This window comes from Coccinella septempunctata, chromosome 4 (genome assembly GCF_907165205.1).
Source record: "Coccinella septempunctata chromosome 4, icCocSept1.1, whole genome shotgun sequence".
Classification (NCBI taxonomy): Eukaryota; Metazoa; Arthropoda; class Insecta; order Coleoptera; family Coccinellidae; genus Coccinella; species Coccinella septempunctata.
The window spans coordinates 11,802,687-11,818,691 of record NC_058192.1 but is presented as its reverse complement, the minus strand read 5'-3'; the positions used below and the strand labels follow the sequence as shown (position 1 = coordinate 11,818,691).

Here is a 16,005-nt window from a genome sequence, read left to right as displayed (position 1 = left end):
CGTAGCACAATTCCCGTCACATTTATTCGAAAAATGTCCTTCCTGATATTCTATGTTCTAAGGTTCACAACAGGACACTGCAGGCACACCAACATAAAAATTCTGGATCTACATCATAAGGAAGGGAGATGGTGCTTGTAAAAGAATTCAGATAATGAGACTGCCAAGCTGTAACAAGTCACCAGAATGTCGGCATTCAATGGAATATCCTGCTTCTGGGAATAACGGACAATCCAGGAATATTCCGCGCCGCCAAGTCCCGATTCCACTCTCGCCAACGTAGCGGAATCAAAATCCAATTATAAATAACCCATATTGTTGTAATCGCGTCAATCCAGTCGGAAATCTTTCCGTATCGGGAATAGCTGCGATGAAAGATGTATTCAAATTGGGAATCGGAACCGGGCAGGATGTGGGAAGATGGAAATTGATGAGCGGATCCATTTGTTCGTAAAAAGTTCCCTGGAGAATCGGACCGATGAGCACAAAGGAGACGTGGGGAATACGTGGCAGGAGTATTTCCTACTGATATAGGACGAGGAGTGGGAGTGACAGGCATAGGGTTGGGAGAAAGTGTATGGAAGCACTGGAAGCAGGCGAGTTTCTCTGAAATCAACAATGGGATTTCTATGAAAGTTCGTCTCTGAGGATCAAAATGAATTTCTACTTGGAAAATGCTTCCTTGTCCATAACTAGCAGCAAAACAGAGGATGATAACATTCCAGCTGGATGAAAATGAATACATTCAAGCATCAAAAGAAAGTAATACATACAAATATATTGAAATGGGACGCATCAATCAAAGATTGGTGAGAGAAGATTCAATAGAAGAGTTCACACAAAGATTGTAAGAGCAAGAGTTCAACTGAAACTATCAGAACCTTCGCTTCATCGTTACCAAGCTCCTCATTTGGAATGATTTATTCGGCCACCACTGACGTTATAGCAACACTAAATCGAAAAATAAGAACAACTAGTAACCAAGGATCACAAACATCACCCAAAAAGCTCCATAGAATGAACAAAGCTCCCGCAATATCTAGGACAAAGAGGCATTGTGAGTGGATTCGGAACAAATAGCCCTTTTTTGTGAATTGGACAAAAAGAACTATAATAAGAATTAATTCAGATGCATACTACCCTCTGATATGAATATCAACAAGTGTTACGATCTGAATTGAGCTGGCCAACATCAGGGCCACTAAATGGAGAACATTCCACTGAAGAAAAGCAGATACTGACCATTGTTTCGGTCCCATTTCACCTCGCCAGAGCAACACAGCTTCTTCTCCGGTGGAAAAACGTTTTTTTTTTGTGTAGCAGGGGGAAAATCTGCAAGTCAGACGAACCACCATCTACTGAGGGGGAACGAGTGTGGGGATTCTCACTCTCCTGAGCTCGAGACCCACTAAAAACCCCCAACTGCTTCTTGAATTTTGGTTCCGGGCATTTGCCTATAAACCGTTCATCTCTTAGTGGCTTTTCTTCTCGCACACTATAGTCCTGGGATTTATGTGTTTATCCTCTATTGAATAACACTTTATTGGATTTTTCAATAAGTTGCTGTTCTTATTTTAATCTCTTCTCAATTGATCTCTTGGTCTATTCCGGTAAATTCGCATTCTCCTTTTGTCTTCCTCTGGGTCGTAGTCCACTAGTCTCCTGAGTTTTTGATTCGGATGGTTTTTCGCTGTTTCGAATAATTTCTCGGCTTTTCTGTTCATGAATTCAGTTATAGTTTCCCAATTTCAGGTCCCTATAAATCTGTCTATTCCTGACAAACCAAGATGCATCTATTGCACATCGTAGCAGCTTGTTTTCCGTGGCCTGAATTCTTTTGATATGGCTCTTTGCCGCGAAACTCCTGGATACTGATCCATAAGTCAGTTGAGGCCTAGCAACGGCTTTAATAATCTTCAATTTTGTCACTTTCGGCCTTCTTCTTCCTATCACAGGGTAGCATCGCTGCTTTCGTTTTGTCGATTGCTTGTTTGATATAACTTTTCCAAGTAAGTCTTTTGTCAAGCGTTATCCTTAAATATTTGGCTTCATTTTTCCAATCGATTTCTTCGCCGTCAACTTCTAGATTCGTTGTGGGTCGCAGTCTTTTCTTCTGAAGTAATTTGCTTGGCTCTTTCGTTCATTGAGCTTGATTTTCCACTTTATGCACCAGTCATTTGTTTCGTCAATCGTTTCTTGTAGAACTCGTTCTATTACTTCTGGGTTGCGGTATCGAGTTGCTATGCCTGCGTCGTCAGCATATAACGTTAGCATGATTCTTATTGGATTCTTCGAAATATCGTGAATGTATATGTTGTACAGAAGTGGCCCAAGTACTGACCCTTGGGGAACTCCAGCCTCTATATCTCTTGTTGTGGAGCATTCTCCTTCCACTTTCACGTAAAGTATTCTATTTTTGAGATAATTCCTGATCAACTTGCATATTTTGATCGAATATCCAGCACATCTCATTTTATATATTAATCCTTCATGCCATACTCTGTCGAATGCTCTGGCGACGTATAGTAAAACAAGACCTCTAGCTTGTTTATTTTTTAATCCCTCTGTAATGTATTCCGTGAGCCTTAATAATTGTTGCTCTGTTGAATGCTTCTGAATCTGAACTGTTCGTATGGTATTATCTTCAGATTTTCGATTTCCTCATTTAGCGTCGTGACTATAATTCTTTCTACTACTTTTCCTAACGCCGACAAAAACTTATCGATCTGTAGTTTTGCGGAAACTTCTTCTCTTTGAATGGTTTATTGAACACTATGACTTCCGCTGTTTTCCATTTATCCGGGTAGTGTTCTGTCCTCATAATTCCATTCGCGATATTTGTTAGAGCAGCTTTACCTTTTCTAGGTGATTTCTTTAACACAACATTCGTTATTTTATCGCTTTCGGGAGTTTTCCTCTTCTTCAAACTTCTAATTATTTCCCTGATCTCATTTGGCGATGTTGGTTTGTCTATTTCAGCAACCGCCTAGTATGAAGCGAGATCCGATTCAATCCCCTCCAGATCGAAACCCAGACGAAGACAATAGTATATGTCTCATATTTCCCACCCATTTCATACTGGTTACTACTCGATAATACCCAGTAGCGTCTACAAGTCTGCAATAGGAGTCCATCGATTCCAAACGTTTCTCCTTCCGACAAGAAGCAGTGTTGCTCTGACGAGGTTGAATGAGACCGAAACCATGGTCAGCATCTGCTTTTCTCTATAGTGGCCCTGACGATAGCAAATCGGCTAGCTCAATTCAATCAACACTTGTTGATATTCATTCCTTCTATGGAGGTAATTAGAGAAACTCTATCCAGCAGTTTGTGGAGCCAATTTTCTACTCCGCTGAACTTACAGCATCGTCATTGAGAAATACAAAAGTATAGGTACCGCAGTGAGCAAAATGCAGGACTTGCTTGGTCAACAAGGAATATGTTGGCAGATAGAGTAACTCATAATCCATTTAGCTGAATTATTTAAGCACAAATACTTCACGATACAAAGAACCTAGATCCATCCGTAGAAGACTCCTAAAATAAATTTCGATCAATAGTTGTAATCACTACCGAAAAACTATACCACCCTAAAGTTTTCCCGCCTTGATGGATTAATTAGCAAAGTTAGAAACTTGAAGATAACGAAGGGATTATTCATTACGGTTTCCCAATACAAATATGAAACTTATTTCACGACGGAACTGTTACGTAAATCCCCTGGCGCAGTCAATATACTTGATCCCTTCTTTGTTGTTCAGTTCATTAATATCATATGTCAGGAGAAAACTCACCCCGCCGCTTTAGTGGTTGAGGATTATTTTCCCACTTGTCATCCGGATCTCAGCAAGGGCACCAATTTAATTTGTAGCAATAATGTACCTCCCAGCAGGCAAGAGAAGATGACTCCGAATCGCTGCTTGATCGAGCTGAGGTTGAGAGTTACTTGACTGTGATATACAGGAACAATAATAAAACCGTTGATTCCTCTGGTAATTCTTGCATAAGAGAAAAAGCCTGATATGTGGAGGATGTAGATTTAGTGCAATTCGATTGTCCATCACTTCAGGAAATCGTCTTAGAAGAGTACAAAACACATCGAATATGAAGAAGATGTTGATTAAATGCTTTCAGATAGATTATATCTTAAGATCTTTGTGATCGTGTAGGCGAAATGTTTTATTGGTTTCACAAGAACAGTTGAAATGTTTGGCAGTACTAGAAATAGTCTTCTGTAATATCTAACTCATTAATTTATCGAAATTGTGGAATATTTCTATCGAAGCAATTTTCAATAGTAGAATATGCAAAACCTCAGATGAAATTATGATGATCCTCTTTGGTGGTCCTGAATCAAATTATTTCTACCAATTTCAGATTTTTAACGTTGAAATACGAAGCTCCTCCAGCAAGTAAAAACCCGTTCATTGACACCGCTCCCATGAGTCACCCCGCTGTCTCCCAACTCATCAGGGAGGATCCCCAAAAACCGAACCTATTATTTTTGTGCTTCCAACTTATCTCCCTCTAGCATCGTAAAACAGAAGGCTGCAGGATGATTTATTATCTGATAGCTGTTTTGGTTCGAAGCCATGATCGATCACCTACGCGAAGTTTGATCTGCCATATTTATTCGTTTTTTATTTTCCGTGGGGACTCTGGGGGCGCGATATACGATCTGGAAATTTTCATCACAGATCGAAATTGGCTTCGAAGGGGATGATTATTATCGAGGTCGCGAATGTTTTATGTGCCTCAACTCGAGGGAAATTTTAGAATTGAGAGGAAAGTGGTATTTTATGTTATATGTGGTGTTCTTCTGAGGATCTTGTGAACTCATCAGAAATGAGATATTCCAACTAAAGAACTCCCACTGAAATCACCTCAAAAACATGGTGTAAATGAACCGTTTCAGTTATGCGAAAAATTTAAATGGTGATTCCTTGACAAAAATCATCAATATACGAGGATGTATTGATATCTAGTTAGCCTAGACCAGTTACATGCATAAAAAATATTGCGTTTCCATAGCAACGAACAATAACTCATTAGAAGTGTCAGTCTGAAGTTTGAGGTCAAAAAAGTAAACCAGAGTTACTCAATAAATTAAAAGAAAGAAGATGTCCACCGAAATCGTGAAAATTGGAGTATCGAGCACTTAATATTTCATACGAACGCGTTCATCAAATAGTTAAAGTCAATTTGAACATGAGAAAAATTGCTGCAAAATGAATCCTCAAATGTTTGAATGTTCATAAAAAACGTGCAAGGGTAGAAGCATCGCGTTCGATCTGTGCTCGATAAAAACGATGAAGACTTCTTAAACCGAATTGTTACTATGGATGAGACTTGGGTACATTTCTACGATCCAGAAACAAAGCAACAATCGATGGAATGGCGACACTCTGGTTTTTCAAGACCTAAGAAGTTTCGTGTCCAAAAATCTGCTGGAAAAGTTCTTGCTTCAGTTTTTTGGGATTGCCATGGAGTAATCATGATTGGTTTTTTGGATAAGGATAGAACAATAACCGGAGATTACTATTCGACATCACTGACCACTCTACGGGAAAAAATTTAAGAGAAAAGACGTGGAAAGTTATCCAGGTGTTTTTTTTTTCAGGACAACGCCCCTGCACACAAATCTCATGTTGCCATGCAAAAATTCGTTATTTAGGGTTTGAATTACTAGAATACTCTCCTTATTCACCAGATTTGGCTCCATCCAACTATCATCTTTTTCCACAACTGAAAAAAAGTTCAGAATGTCGTAAATTTTCTTCCAACGAGAAGGTAATAAAAGCTGTGGAGGTCTGGTTTGCAGAGCAAGAAGAAACATTTGTTTTGAAAGGTCTAGAGACGATGGAGGTTCGCAGTAATAAAATTGAAATTTTGTTTGGTTCTACAGTAGGCTAAGAATTTTTCAATATATCCTCGTATGTACAACCTTTACGATTCATGCTACTTACCTGTTGATAATTTTTTTTTCTCAGAAACCGTTACTTTCAGCAAAAATTGAAAAGAAATTTCTTTTCTTCAAAATGTACTAAGCTAACAAAAATCAAAATTTTCAATGGTATAATGTATATAAGGGAAAAAGTTCTTGAGAAATGAATTTAAAGGCTGGCTTTTTCCTTCTGGCGAGAAGCTACCAATTTACATTCTAGAGGTGGCAAACTCTGCAAGTTTAAATTGATTTCCTGCTGAATCTTAACAAAAAACATCAGATGAATTATAAATTTTCCAGACATTTCATATAGTATGATTTCAGTAATTGATGGATATAATAGATAGTTTAAATCGATGTTATCATAAATAAATAAACAGAACAAGAAAAATGTTTCCCTGCTCAAGTAGATGTCTAGAAGCATTCGATTTAGTGATCAGATTTCAAATATGTATTCGGGGAGGTCAAAACTTCCCAATCTACTTACTGGAATGTCCTTGAAAGCCTCGGGGTCCAACTCTTCGAAAGGATTCCCGCTGAGTTTCAACACGTGCAGTTTACCAAGTTTCATAAACATCCTAGGCACTAGTTCCACTAATAAATTAAACCTTAATGACAATATCCGTAACTCCGTTAAATGCTTAAACACACCACTCTGCAGGTTCGATATCCGATTGTGGTCCAGATTCAGCTCGACTAGATTCAGCAGACCGCGAAAATTGTGGTCCAGAACCGAGGTTAGGTTGTTGAATGTAAAGTCTAAAACTCGGATAGTAGGCACGCCCCAGAAGGAGTGCATGCCTAGCTGTTTCAGTTGGGATCTTCTGACGATCAATTCTTCCAGGTGCTTCAGATGCTGAAAGACGGGGGAGATGGTGAGGGAGTTGGGGATCTCTGCGGGAGCGTCTATTTCGAGGATTTCGACGGCGGGGTCCAGTTCTCTCGTTGGAAGCTGGATCATTCCTCCCTTCAGACAGGACGTTTTGTGTTTCCCCCGCTGATCTTTATCGCAGGTGCAGTGGGATGGACAGGAGGCTCTAGTTGTTGTACAGATCCAAAGCAAAATCAACCATGTGTATGCATGTTGCCAACTAATTAGCATCCTGAAACAGAGGTTCAATTGTAAGAAAACAATCAAATTCATGAGTTGCGGGAGCTGTTGGAAAATGTTTTCGACCTAATATTCCAGAAGTTGAAATTTCAACTTTTTTTGATAGTAAAGAATTTTTTAACTCCTCTGGTTTGAATAAAAAACGTTGTAGGTTCATTGGAGAACCTTCAGTTTCTTACACTCTGAACGTTATTACTCCTCGAAAATGCAAATTGATTTCCGAAATCATATACAGGGTGTTTTCCAAATATTGCGAAAAAATTCAGAATATTTGGAGTCCGAACGTTGAATGTATGATTCGGTAAAAATAAATCTTGCATTAATGTGACTCTTTCACGTTGAATACCTAGTCTTCAACAACTACAGTAGCGTACTGGCATTAACATCTATATTCTTTAAGAAAAAAATAGTAGGGGGAGTCCGGGAGACTTGCTCAGGTAGGAGACTTGAACCACCTCAAATATTTCAATTCAAATTTCGCGCTTCCGGTATCGTAAATATCGACATACTCCGTTACAAGGAAAAACTAGTGGCGGCTTCATTTTGGCCGCCATCAGAACAGTTCAGGAGTGAGATGTTTGAACGTGATTTTGTTGTTAGGAAGTGAGAAATTGAACAATTTTTGTTTGTTACACTGTCCAAAAAGTTTAATAGGTGCGTGGTGTTATTTAGTTTTATTGGTTTCATTGATTGATATTATTTTGCGAACGATGGGCCTTTTTAATAATAGTTGAAAAAGTTTCAAGAAAACATCTGTTGAATAAGACTAAAAGGGAGTGCGGGAGACTTGACCCATGCTATGGTCGGGAGACATAATCAGTGGTCCAAGTTTCCCGCACTGAGCTAATATAATAGTTTGCTTCAAAAAAAATTTGAATTATAGAAACAAATATGAAAATACACAAAGGTTCAAAAATGTATAAAACATCTCGGAAATAAGTGAGAGTGACTCTGAAATTGAACATAAGTATTTCATACTCTGATGTTGAAAACCTTGACATAGACAATCGTTCGTCATTGGAAATTGTTTTCTTTCAATGTTTTTCCTGATAAACAAACTTATGGTCAAGTCTCTCTCGCCCCCTCTTCAACTCTCCCATGGGTTAGGGAGACATGAGCCAATTTTCGGTTCCTTAAAAAAGAATTGCTGTATTCAAAATGTTCATCTCACCATCAATCTACTATTATCTGTCGTTACCTATTTGGGCATGATATCTTAACCCGAAAAAATGAGTTGCTTCCATTTACAGATACAACTTAAGAGGCTTCAGAGTGAAACTCCTCATACGCAAGTGCCTCCTTCCAAAATTAAAATCATTTATACAATTTTTATTCATTTTGGAAGAAAAAAGTTTGAAACCGTTTTTTCAATTTTCTACTGAATAACCACTGATATATTTATGGGAGATGACTCCCCAACATAAGGGTCCTATATTGTTCCTCGAACCGCTGAAGAACAGAAGAATCATCACTTGGAAGACTGGACCTGGTCGAAACACCCTCCCAGTCAAAAGCAAGATTTGGCTACTATTAATTTGAATACTGAAGGCATTTCTAACGACAAGGGTGATCCTCCACCAAGATCAGCAGAAGATTTTTGACGAAGAGATGATATTCCTCCTAGTGTAATTGAAGGACAAGTTATGTACCTATGATTATTATTTTTTTCTTCATTAATCATCAAGTCTTTGAATAAATTTCGATGAGAGCCTTATTATTCATTTTTTTTTCTCGTTTTCTGCTCTGTTTCTTTGTTTTAGATATAATTTCGAGATGAAGAGAGGATAAAGAAATTTTATTGTTGATGGAAAAGAAGCCCTTTAGTATTAAAAACTTATTCTGTAAACATATTTGTCATCACTACACTACTCACGGGGAGACAGGGTTTTTTTACTGAGGTTTTTCCCTAAGCTCTTGTATCATACTCCAAATTGTATGGTACCCCGTTACACTAACCTTCGCTAAAACTCATACACATACTATATTGTTTGATAACCAAAAATGTATTACTTACATTCAAAAAAATATATATATTCAGAAAAAACCTCGAGTAGAGCAATCGAACAATAAATCTTATTTCATCAAAAATATTACAAGAAAGTTTGAAAATGCATGGCTCCATCTAGCTAGTATACAAGAGTCCAGTCTTCTCCTCATGGATAGCCCAAATCTTTCAAAAACATTAGGGTTCTATCTTACTGTTGGAAAACATGTATCTTGGAAAAAAAACAATTGCCAGAAATTTGCTATCTAGGACCGTTACAAGAAATTATAAGGTAACTTATTCGGTCGAAATAAATCAAGCTATAAAAAGTTGATTTTTCAATGATATGATGAATGTGTGTGAAAAAGCCTTTCAGATACAATCTTGAGGGGGCTATATCTAAGCCTACCTATTTTTTTTTGTATAAGGGACCCACACTATTTTTCACATGAAATAACCCCTTTAAATTTTCCATACTTTTCATTCACACAGTGTATATTCTGTAACTATGATAAAACTACATATCATTTTAAGATTGAAACTAGCTTGATGATGTGACAAAATACCTACATTTTACAGGAACTTTATTCGTTGAGGAAGTGAAACAAACTATGTTCATTCTTCCCGAAAGTTTTGTGAATATCGGTGTTCGACAAGTTTTATCCGGTTAGGAGTATATTCCACTCTGAAATAGTATTTAATTTCTCGCCAAACTTTGGCAAAAGAAAATAGGGAAAATAGAGATACAGGAGCATTGTTGTGGTTTGAATTTCACATGACCAAAGGGCCAGTATCCAGATTAAAATTCGACCCAGATACTAAGCCGGGAAATTATCACATCCATACTCGATAAAGATTCCCGTCCAGACTGCCCAATTCCGCAAATTCCGGGGCACTGCAGATCCGACCGCATATTTCCGCGTTGGGTCCCAGATGTCGACCTGTGGTCGCGGGCAAAAAAAAAACCTCAGTCGCATCCACACAACCCCGTTAGCTCACGCAACTTGTTTCGGTTTCATGGACCCTCGCCCCCATTTTCGCCCGCTGATTCGACCAGAGAAAGCCCTTTCCGCGTTTTATGAGTCACAAAATATGAACCGAAAAGGAAAAGCGTTCGGGCATGATATATGTGACGAATTTTCCACATTTCGCCCCTGGCGGCCGGGGCGGTCAACAAATCTGGAAAAATGTATTTCGTTTTTTCCTTCGCTCGCTGAAATTTAGGGGCGGCAGGGGCCGTACCTGGGCAGGCGATGATTTAGTTGGACGTCAGCATGAAAAATTTCCCGTTTTCGGTTATGAGACCGCCTCATGATTCGAGCTGTTAACGATGATGTGTTGTTTCGTTTTGATGGAAAAATTAATGGATAGTCCTCGTTCAGATGTTATCGTTCGGTTTTTCATTTCGGCTTTGCACGATGTAGAAGGAGTGTTCATTGAAAACATCATTTACCACCGTGACTGAAAAAGCATCCAATTAGAATACCGGAGAAACCGCATTTACTCCACGTGAAACATTAATCTTTCTCTTAATGAGAATAACTGCATACATTTTAAAATAAACTTAGTTACGCTCCTTCTGCGCATTACAAAGTTTTCAAGTTATTGAATTCTTGGTAATATTGGAAAATTCTTTTTATTTTCAGGAAACCAAACAGGGTTCACTACTTGGATGGGTAGCCTCCTTGAATCCTGAATTCTGGTCGGTATATTTTTAATTGTCTGAAACTTTTTTTCATCTACACGAATTTTCGTGTAGATTCTCGATTAAATCTCTGGATCTTATGGAAACCCAGATGGCGAAATGGACAAACACAAGTGGACTCGTCCAAGTTTTTCCAAGGGATTCACCCAATTATTCCCCTGAATTCGAAGGCTCAAGTTGTCCTGGATAAATGGCGCCTCGAAGTATACCTGCGTGCACTTCAATTGATTTGGATCCATTATTTGAGTGAGACGAGGCTTGAAAGTTTGTTTATTGACGCAGTAAAATATAAACCAGAATTTTGAAGAACGTGTGGATGGGTCAGTTTGAGATTGAAGGGGAAAGTTCATACATCCCAGAACGACCCTTAGAATTTTGGAAGGGTATCAGTAGATCGAAAAGCTCTTTCATTTCTCTAACTTTCAGTGTCATGAAGACCATATTTTGTATGTACGAGGATGTATTGATATCTAGTTAGCCTAAACCAGTTCCATGCATAAAAAAATATTGCGTTACCACAGCAACGAACGATAACTCATTAGAAGTGTCAGTGTGAAATTTGAGGTCAAAAAAGTAAACCAGAGTTACGCAATAAATCAAAAGAAAGAAGAAGAAAATTGAAAAATTGGAGTATCGAGCCATCATCAAGTACCTGTATTTAAAAGGGTTAACAGGTAAGCAGATTTACGAAGATATGCTCAATACCCTTGATGATCAATGTCCTTCGTATGCGACCGTGAAAAATCGGACTGCAAGCTTCAAAAGAGGTAAATTTTCCATTGAAGTAATGACCGATCGGGAAGGCCAGTTTCTGTGTCAGTCCCCGAAAATATCGATGCAGTTCATGACATGCTTTTATCAGACCGTTGAATTGGGCTAAAACGGATATCTGAAGCACTGAATATTTCATATGAACGCGTTCATCATATAGTTCACTTCAATTTGAACATGAGAAAAATTGCTGCAAAATGGATCCCCAAATGTTTGAATGTTGACCAAAAGCGTGCAAAGGTAGAAGCATCGCGTTCGATCTGTGCTCGATTTGAACACGATGTAGACTTCTTAAACCGAATTGTTACCATGGATGAGACTAAGGTACATTTCTACGATCTAGAAACAAAGCAACAATCGATGGAATGGCGACACTCTGGTTCCCCAAGACGTAAAAAGTTTCATGTCCAAAAATCTGCTGAAAAAGTTCTTGCTTCAGTTTTTTGGGATTGCCATGGAGTAATCATGATTAATTTTTTGGATAGGGGTAGCACAATATCCGGAGATTACTATTCGACATTCCATTCCATTCCATTCCATTGCTGTATCCCGTTACCGGGAAAATATTAAAGAGAAATGACTCGGAAAGCTACCCAGAGGTGTTTTGTTTTTGCAGGACAACGCCCCTGCACACAAATCTCATGTTGCCATGCAAATAATTCGTGATTTAGGGTTTGAATTACTAGAACACCCCCCATATTCATCAGATTTGGCTCCATCCCGACTATCATCTCTTTCCTCAACTGAAAAAAAGTTCAAAAAGTCGTAAATTTTCTCTCAACGAGGAGGTAATGAAAGCTGTGGAGGTCTGGTTTGCAGAGCAAGAAGAAACATTTTTTTTAAAGGTCTATCATCACTTTCCTCAACTGAAAAAAAGTTCGAAAAGTCGTAAATTTTCTTTCAACGAGGAGGTAATGAAAGCTGTGGAGGTCTGGTTTGCAGAGCAAGAAGAAACATTTTTTTTAAAGGTCTATCATCTCTTTTCCCAACTGAAAAAGAGTTCAAAAAGTCGTAAATTTTCTTTCAACGAGGAGGTAATGAAAGCTGTGGAGGTCTGGTTTGCAGAGCAAGAAGAAACATTTTTTTTGAAGGTCTAGAGACGTTGCAGGTTCGCTTTAATAAATGTATTTAATTATAAGGGGAATATGTTGAGTAATAAAATAGTTTGACATTGAAATTTTGGTTGGTTCTATAGTAGGCTAAGAATTTTTCAATATATCCTCGTATGTATGATATGCATGAGTTGATAAGACTATTGTCGGTCAATTCTGGGGAAATATGTACCTATATAGAAGCCAAAACATAAACTGAAAAAAATTCCAAAGGGAGCATAATTCGTTCCAATGATTCATTATCCGTTATTGGCAATAATGAACCAAAATGAAATTCTTCTACGGAAATCTCAGTTGAATGTGCCCAGCAAAATCCAACACAATCCCTTTCCCGCATGCCAATAAATCCTAGCAATAAAAAATATCGACGTTCGAAATTTCCTCGGTCATTTTGCAGCTTCATTACTTCCTTTCATTCCGACACAACAAGGGTAGATCGCCGGACTGTACGAAAGAGGAAAAAAATTTACTACAGACCCAGGAAATAATTTCCAATCAACCTTGTTTCATTTGGAGACCTGTTAAATTACAATTTTATCCGATATGTCGCCGAGGCGAAACGCGTACGATGAAAATTGGCGTGAAATTGTTCCGGAACCCTTGGAAAAAAATGCGATACGAATGGCCATTCATTTGGGCGCCGAAAGAATGTGAAATCAACTGCATTTTTGATTGAACTCGTGAGCTTCTATCGAACATATCAGCTTTTTCGCCTTCGAGTTTAAATTTCACTGAATGGTCCACCAATTTCACTCTGAAGTCTGAATGAGCCAATTTACAACATTGAACATCTTAGGGACGTCCGGTTTTTCACATTTCTGCTGTAATAATTCAAGTTCCGAGCAAAAGTTTTCCCACCCCTAGGAAAGAGTTGCAAACCAGGATTTCTACTCCAAATCCTCAAGTAATCGAATAAGACTTCCATTTTTCATCTGTTCATATTGTGAAGGAGCCATTCTATCCAGACTGCGCTACCCTGCCTATAGTCGTAACTCTAATTAGATTTTCACGAGAATGAATAAAACGGGCTTCTATTGAAACTATCCCGCCGGGATTGAAATCAAGAAAACTATTTCACTTTATCAACAACCATCAAGGAACGTCGGTTGATATCGATCCAGTTCACTATAGAGAAAAGTTCGGGATAATTGGCAGAATACTTCGCGAATTGAATTATTATTGTTGGGAATATTGAATTCTTCAGAACAACAACTGGGACGATATAGAATGGATTGTTCGTTTTCTGATTGTGATTCACTCGAATATATATTGTTCTATTCCAATAGCAACTGAAGAAATCAAATCAATTTACATCGAAATTCAATATCTGGTATGATCCTTGATTCTAGACTATAGACCTGGGCTCTTTCTGGTGCATGCAATATGTAAACGATATCTTTGTTCGACCAGAAACAATATCGTCTGCTTTGGGAAGTTTTTAATCCCAGATAGACACTGATTATTTACACAAAAAAATTGATACATCGAGAACGAATAAAGCGATTTCAAGTATTCTTTCGTTCTTAAGAGCCCTAGATAAGATTCATCACAAATGTTTTCAATAAACTGTGTGATCAATATCATCAATGTTTTGGCTTTTTACCTAAACTTCATGGCAAATTAATGACCCTCTATAGACTTTTTGAAGACCGCTGGCTGCCAAACAATGTTCCTCATCTCTGGCCACCCCAATCACGCGATCTAACGCTCTTAGATTATTATATATTTGGGAAAGAATGTTTAAGCAACTTTTCCACCTGATAAAGAAGAAGAAGAGTCAGAAATGCATTTAGGTTAGCTTTGAACTATAAAAACCTATTTATGAATTTATTCACTGAATATATGTATATATTCTTTTGAATGTCAGCAATACATTTTTAGGTATCAAACAATAAAGCATATGTGTGAGTTTTAGCAGAGGTTAGTGTAACGGGGTACCATACAATTTGGAGTATGATACAAGAGCTTAGGGAAAAACCTCAGTAAAAAAACCCTGTCTCACCGTGAGTCGTGTACTGATGTCAAATTTGTTTACAGAATAAGCTTTTAATACTGAAGGGCTTCTTTTCCATCGATATAAAAATTTCTTTATCCTCTTTTCCATTTCGAAATAATATCTGAAACAAAGAAACAGAGCAGAAAACGAGAAAAAAAGTGAATAATAAAGCTTTCATCAAAACTTATTCGAAGACTTGATGATGACTGAAGAAAAAAAATCATAGGTTAGGTACATAACCTGGCCTTCAATTGCACTGGGTGGAATATCATCTCTACGTCAAAAATCTTCTGCTGATCTTGGTGGTGGATCACCCTCGTCGTAAGAAATGCCTTCAGTACTCAAATTAATAATAGTTAAATCTTGCTTTTGACTGGCAGGGTCTTTCGACCAGGTCCAGTCTTCCAAGTGATGATTCTTGTGTTCTTCAGTTGTTCGGGGAACGCTACAGGACCCTTATGTTGGGGAATCATCTCCCATAGATGGTTGGTGGTTATTCAGTATAAAATTGAAAATTCAAAAAACTTCTGACACTTCACTGAATAAAACAATTAGACAAAGCTGAATAAGAAAACTTTTCTGTTAGTAGGATTATGTCAAATAATAGTAGGTATTCACGTCTTTTCAATATCAACATATTGAACTTTAATGTCACAACCTGTTCCTGGTGAACTGGCAACATTTCAGTAAGGTAAATTTATTTGAATCGTCATATAACTTAGTGTAGAATCTGCTGAAATGCAATTTCTGGATTTTGCCATCGTTTTTAATCCCCCTATATCATCAGAAAGATCACACAATTATACTTCTTCAATATCTTTTCTGTTTCAAGTAAGAATGATTAAAAGAAATCAATATCATCATAATATATTCGAAAACTTTCTTCGATTAATTTCTGTTGAATTTTCCTCATCAGTTTCCCTACTGAACCCAATGTCCCAGCCTAATTCGGAAACTTAATTCCACCCAGTTTTATGTTTCATAGCCCTAAATAAATGAGAATGCGGAACTCCCAATAATTGTTTCCTGGACAACTTGAGCATAAAAGCGTTATCGGGGAAAATGTTTTCCGGTCACGAAAAACTTATTTCCTCTTCGAATAATGAAGTTCCAATCTACCGCAATAATTTGATAGCCATTATGTTTTGCCTACAGGTTGAAGTCGCTGGTTATTAGGTACGAAAAACACAATTTGTCGGAAAGGTAGTATGTCCCTTTGTGAGTCGCATTGAAATTTCTCTTGTTGGCAGAAATTCTGAGCAGGAATTTTAAGATTAAGGAATCTTATCCTACAGCCAATATTACTGTCTGTAAATTTTACAGGGAGGCAAGGTTAATTATTAATCATTCTGAAGAGGAAACTGAAATCACTTTTGACAAGT

General features: G+C 37.8%; 1 protein-coding gene across 4 annotated transcripts in view; it reads right to left on the bottom strand.

The window, feature by feature from the left end:
- LOC123310949 (leucine-rich repeat-containing protein 15-like) overlaps positions 1 to 16,005 on the bottom strand; it is a 69,329-nt gene that overhangs the window by 4,619 nt on the left and 48,705 nt on the right. For all 4 annotated transcript variants that reach the window (XM_044894675.1, XM_044894673.1, XM_044894674.1 and 1 more), the window contains one exon: positions 6,432 to 7,047. In XM_044894675.1, coding sequence (XP_044750610.1) covers positions 6,432 to 7,046 — 615 coding nt within the window. In that variant the 5' untranslated portion in view covers position 7,047. The remainder of the gene's footprint in view (positions 1 to 6,431; positions 7,048 to 16,005) is intronic.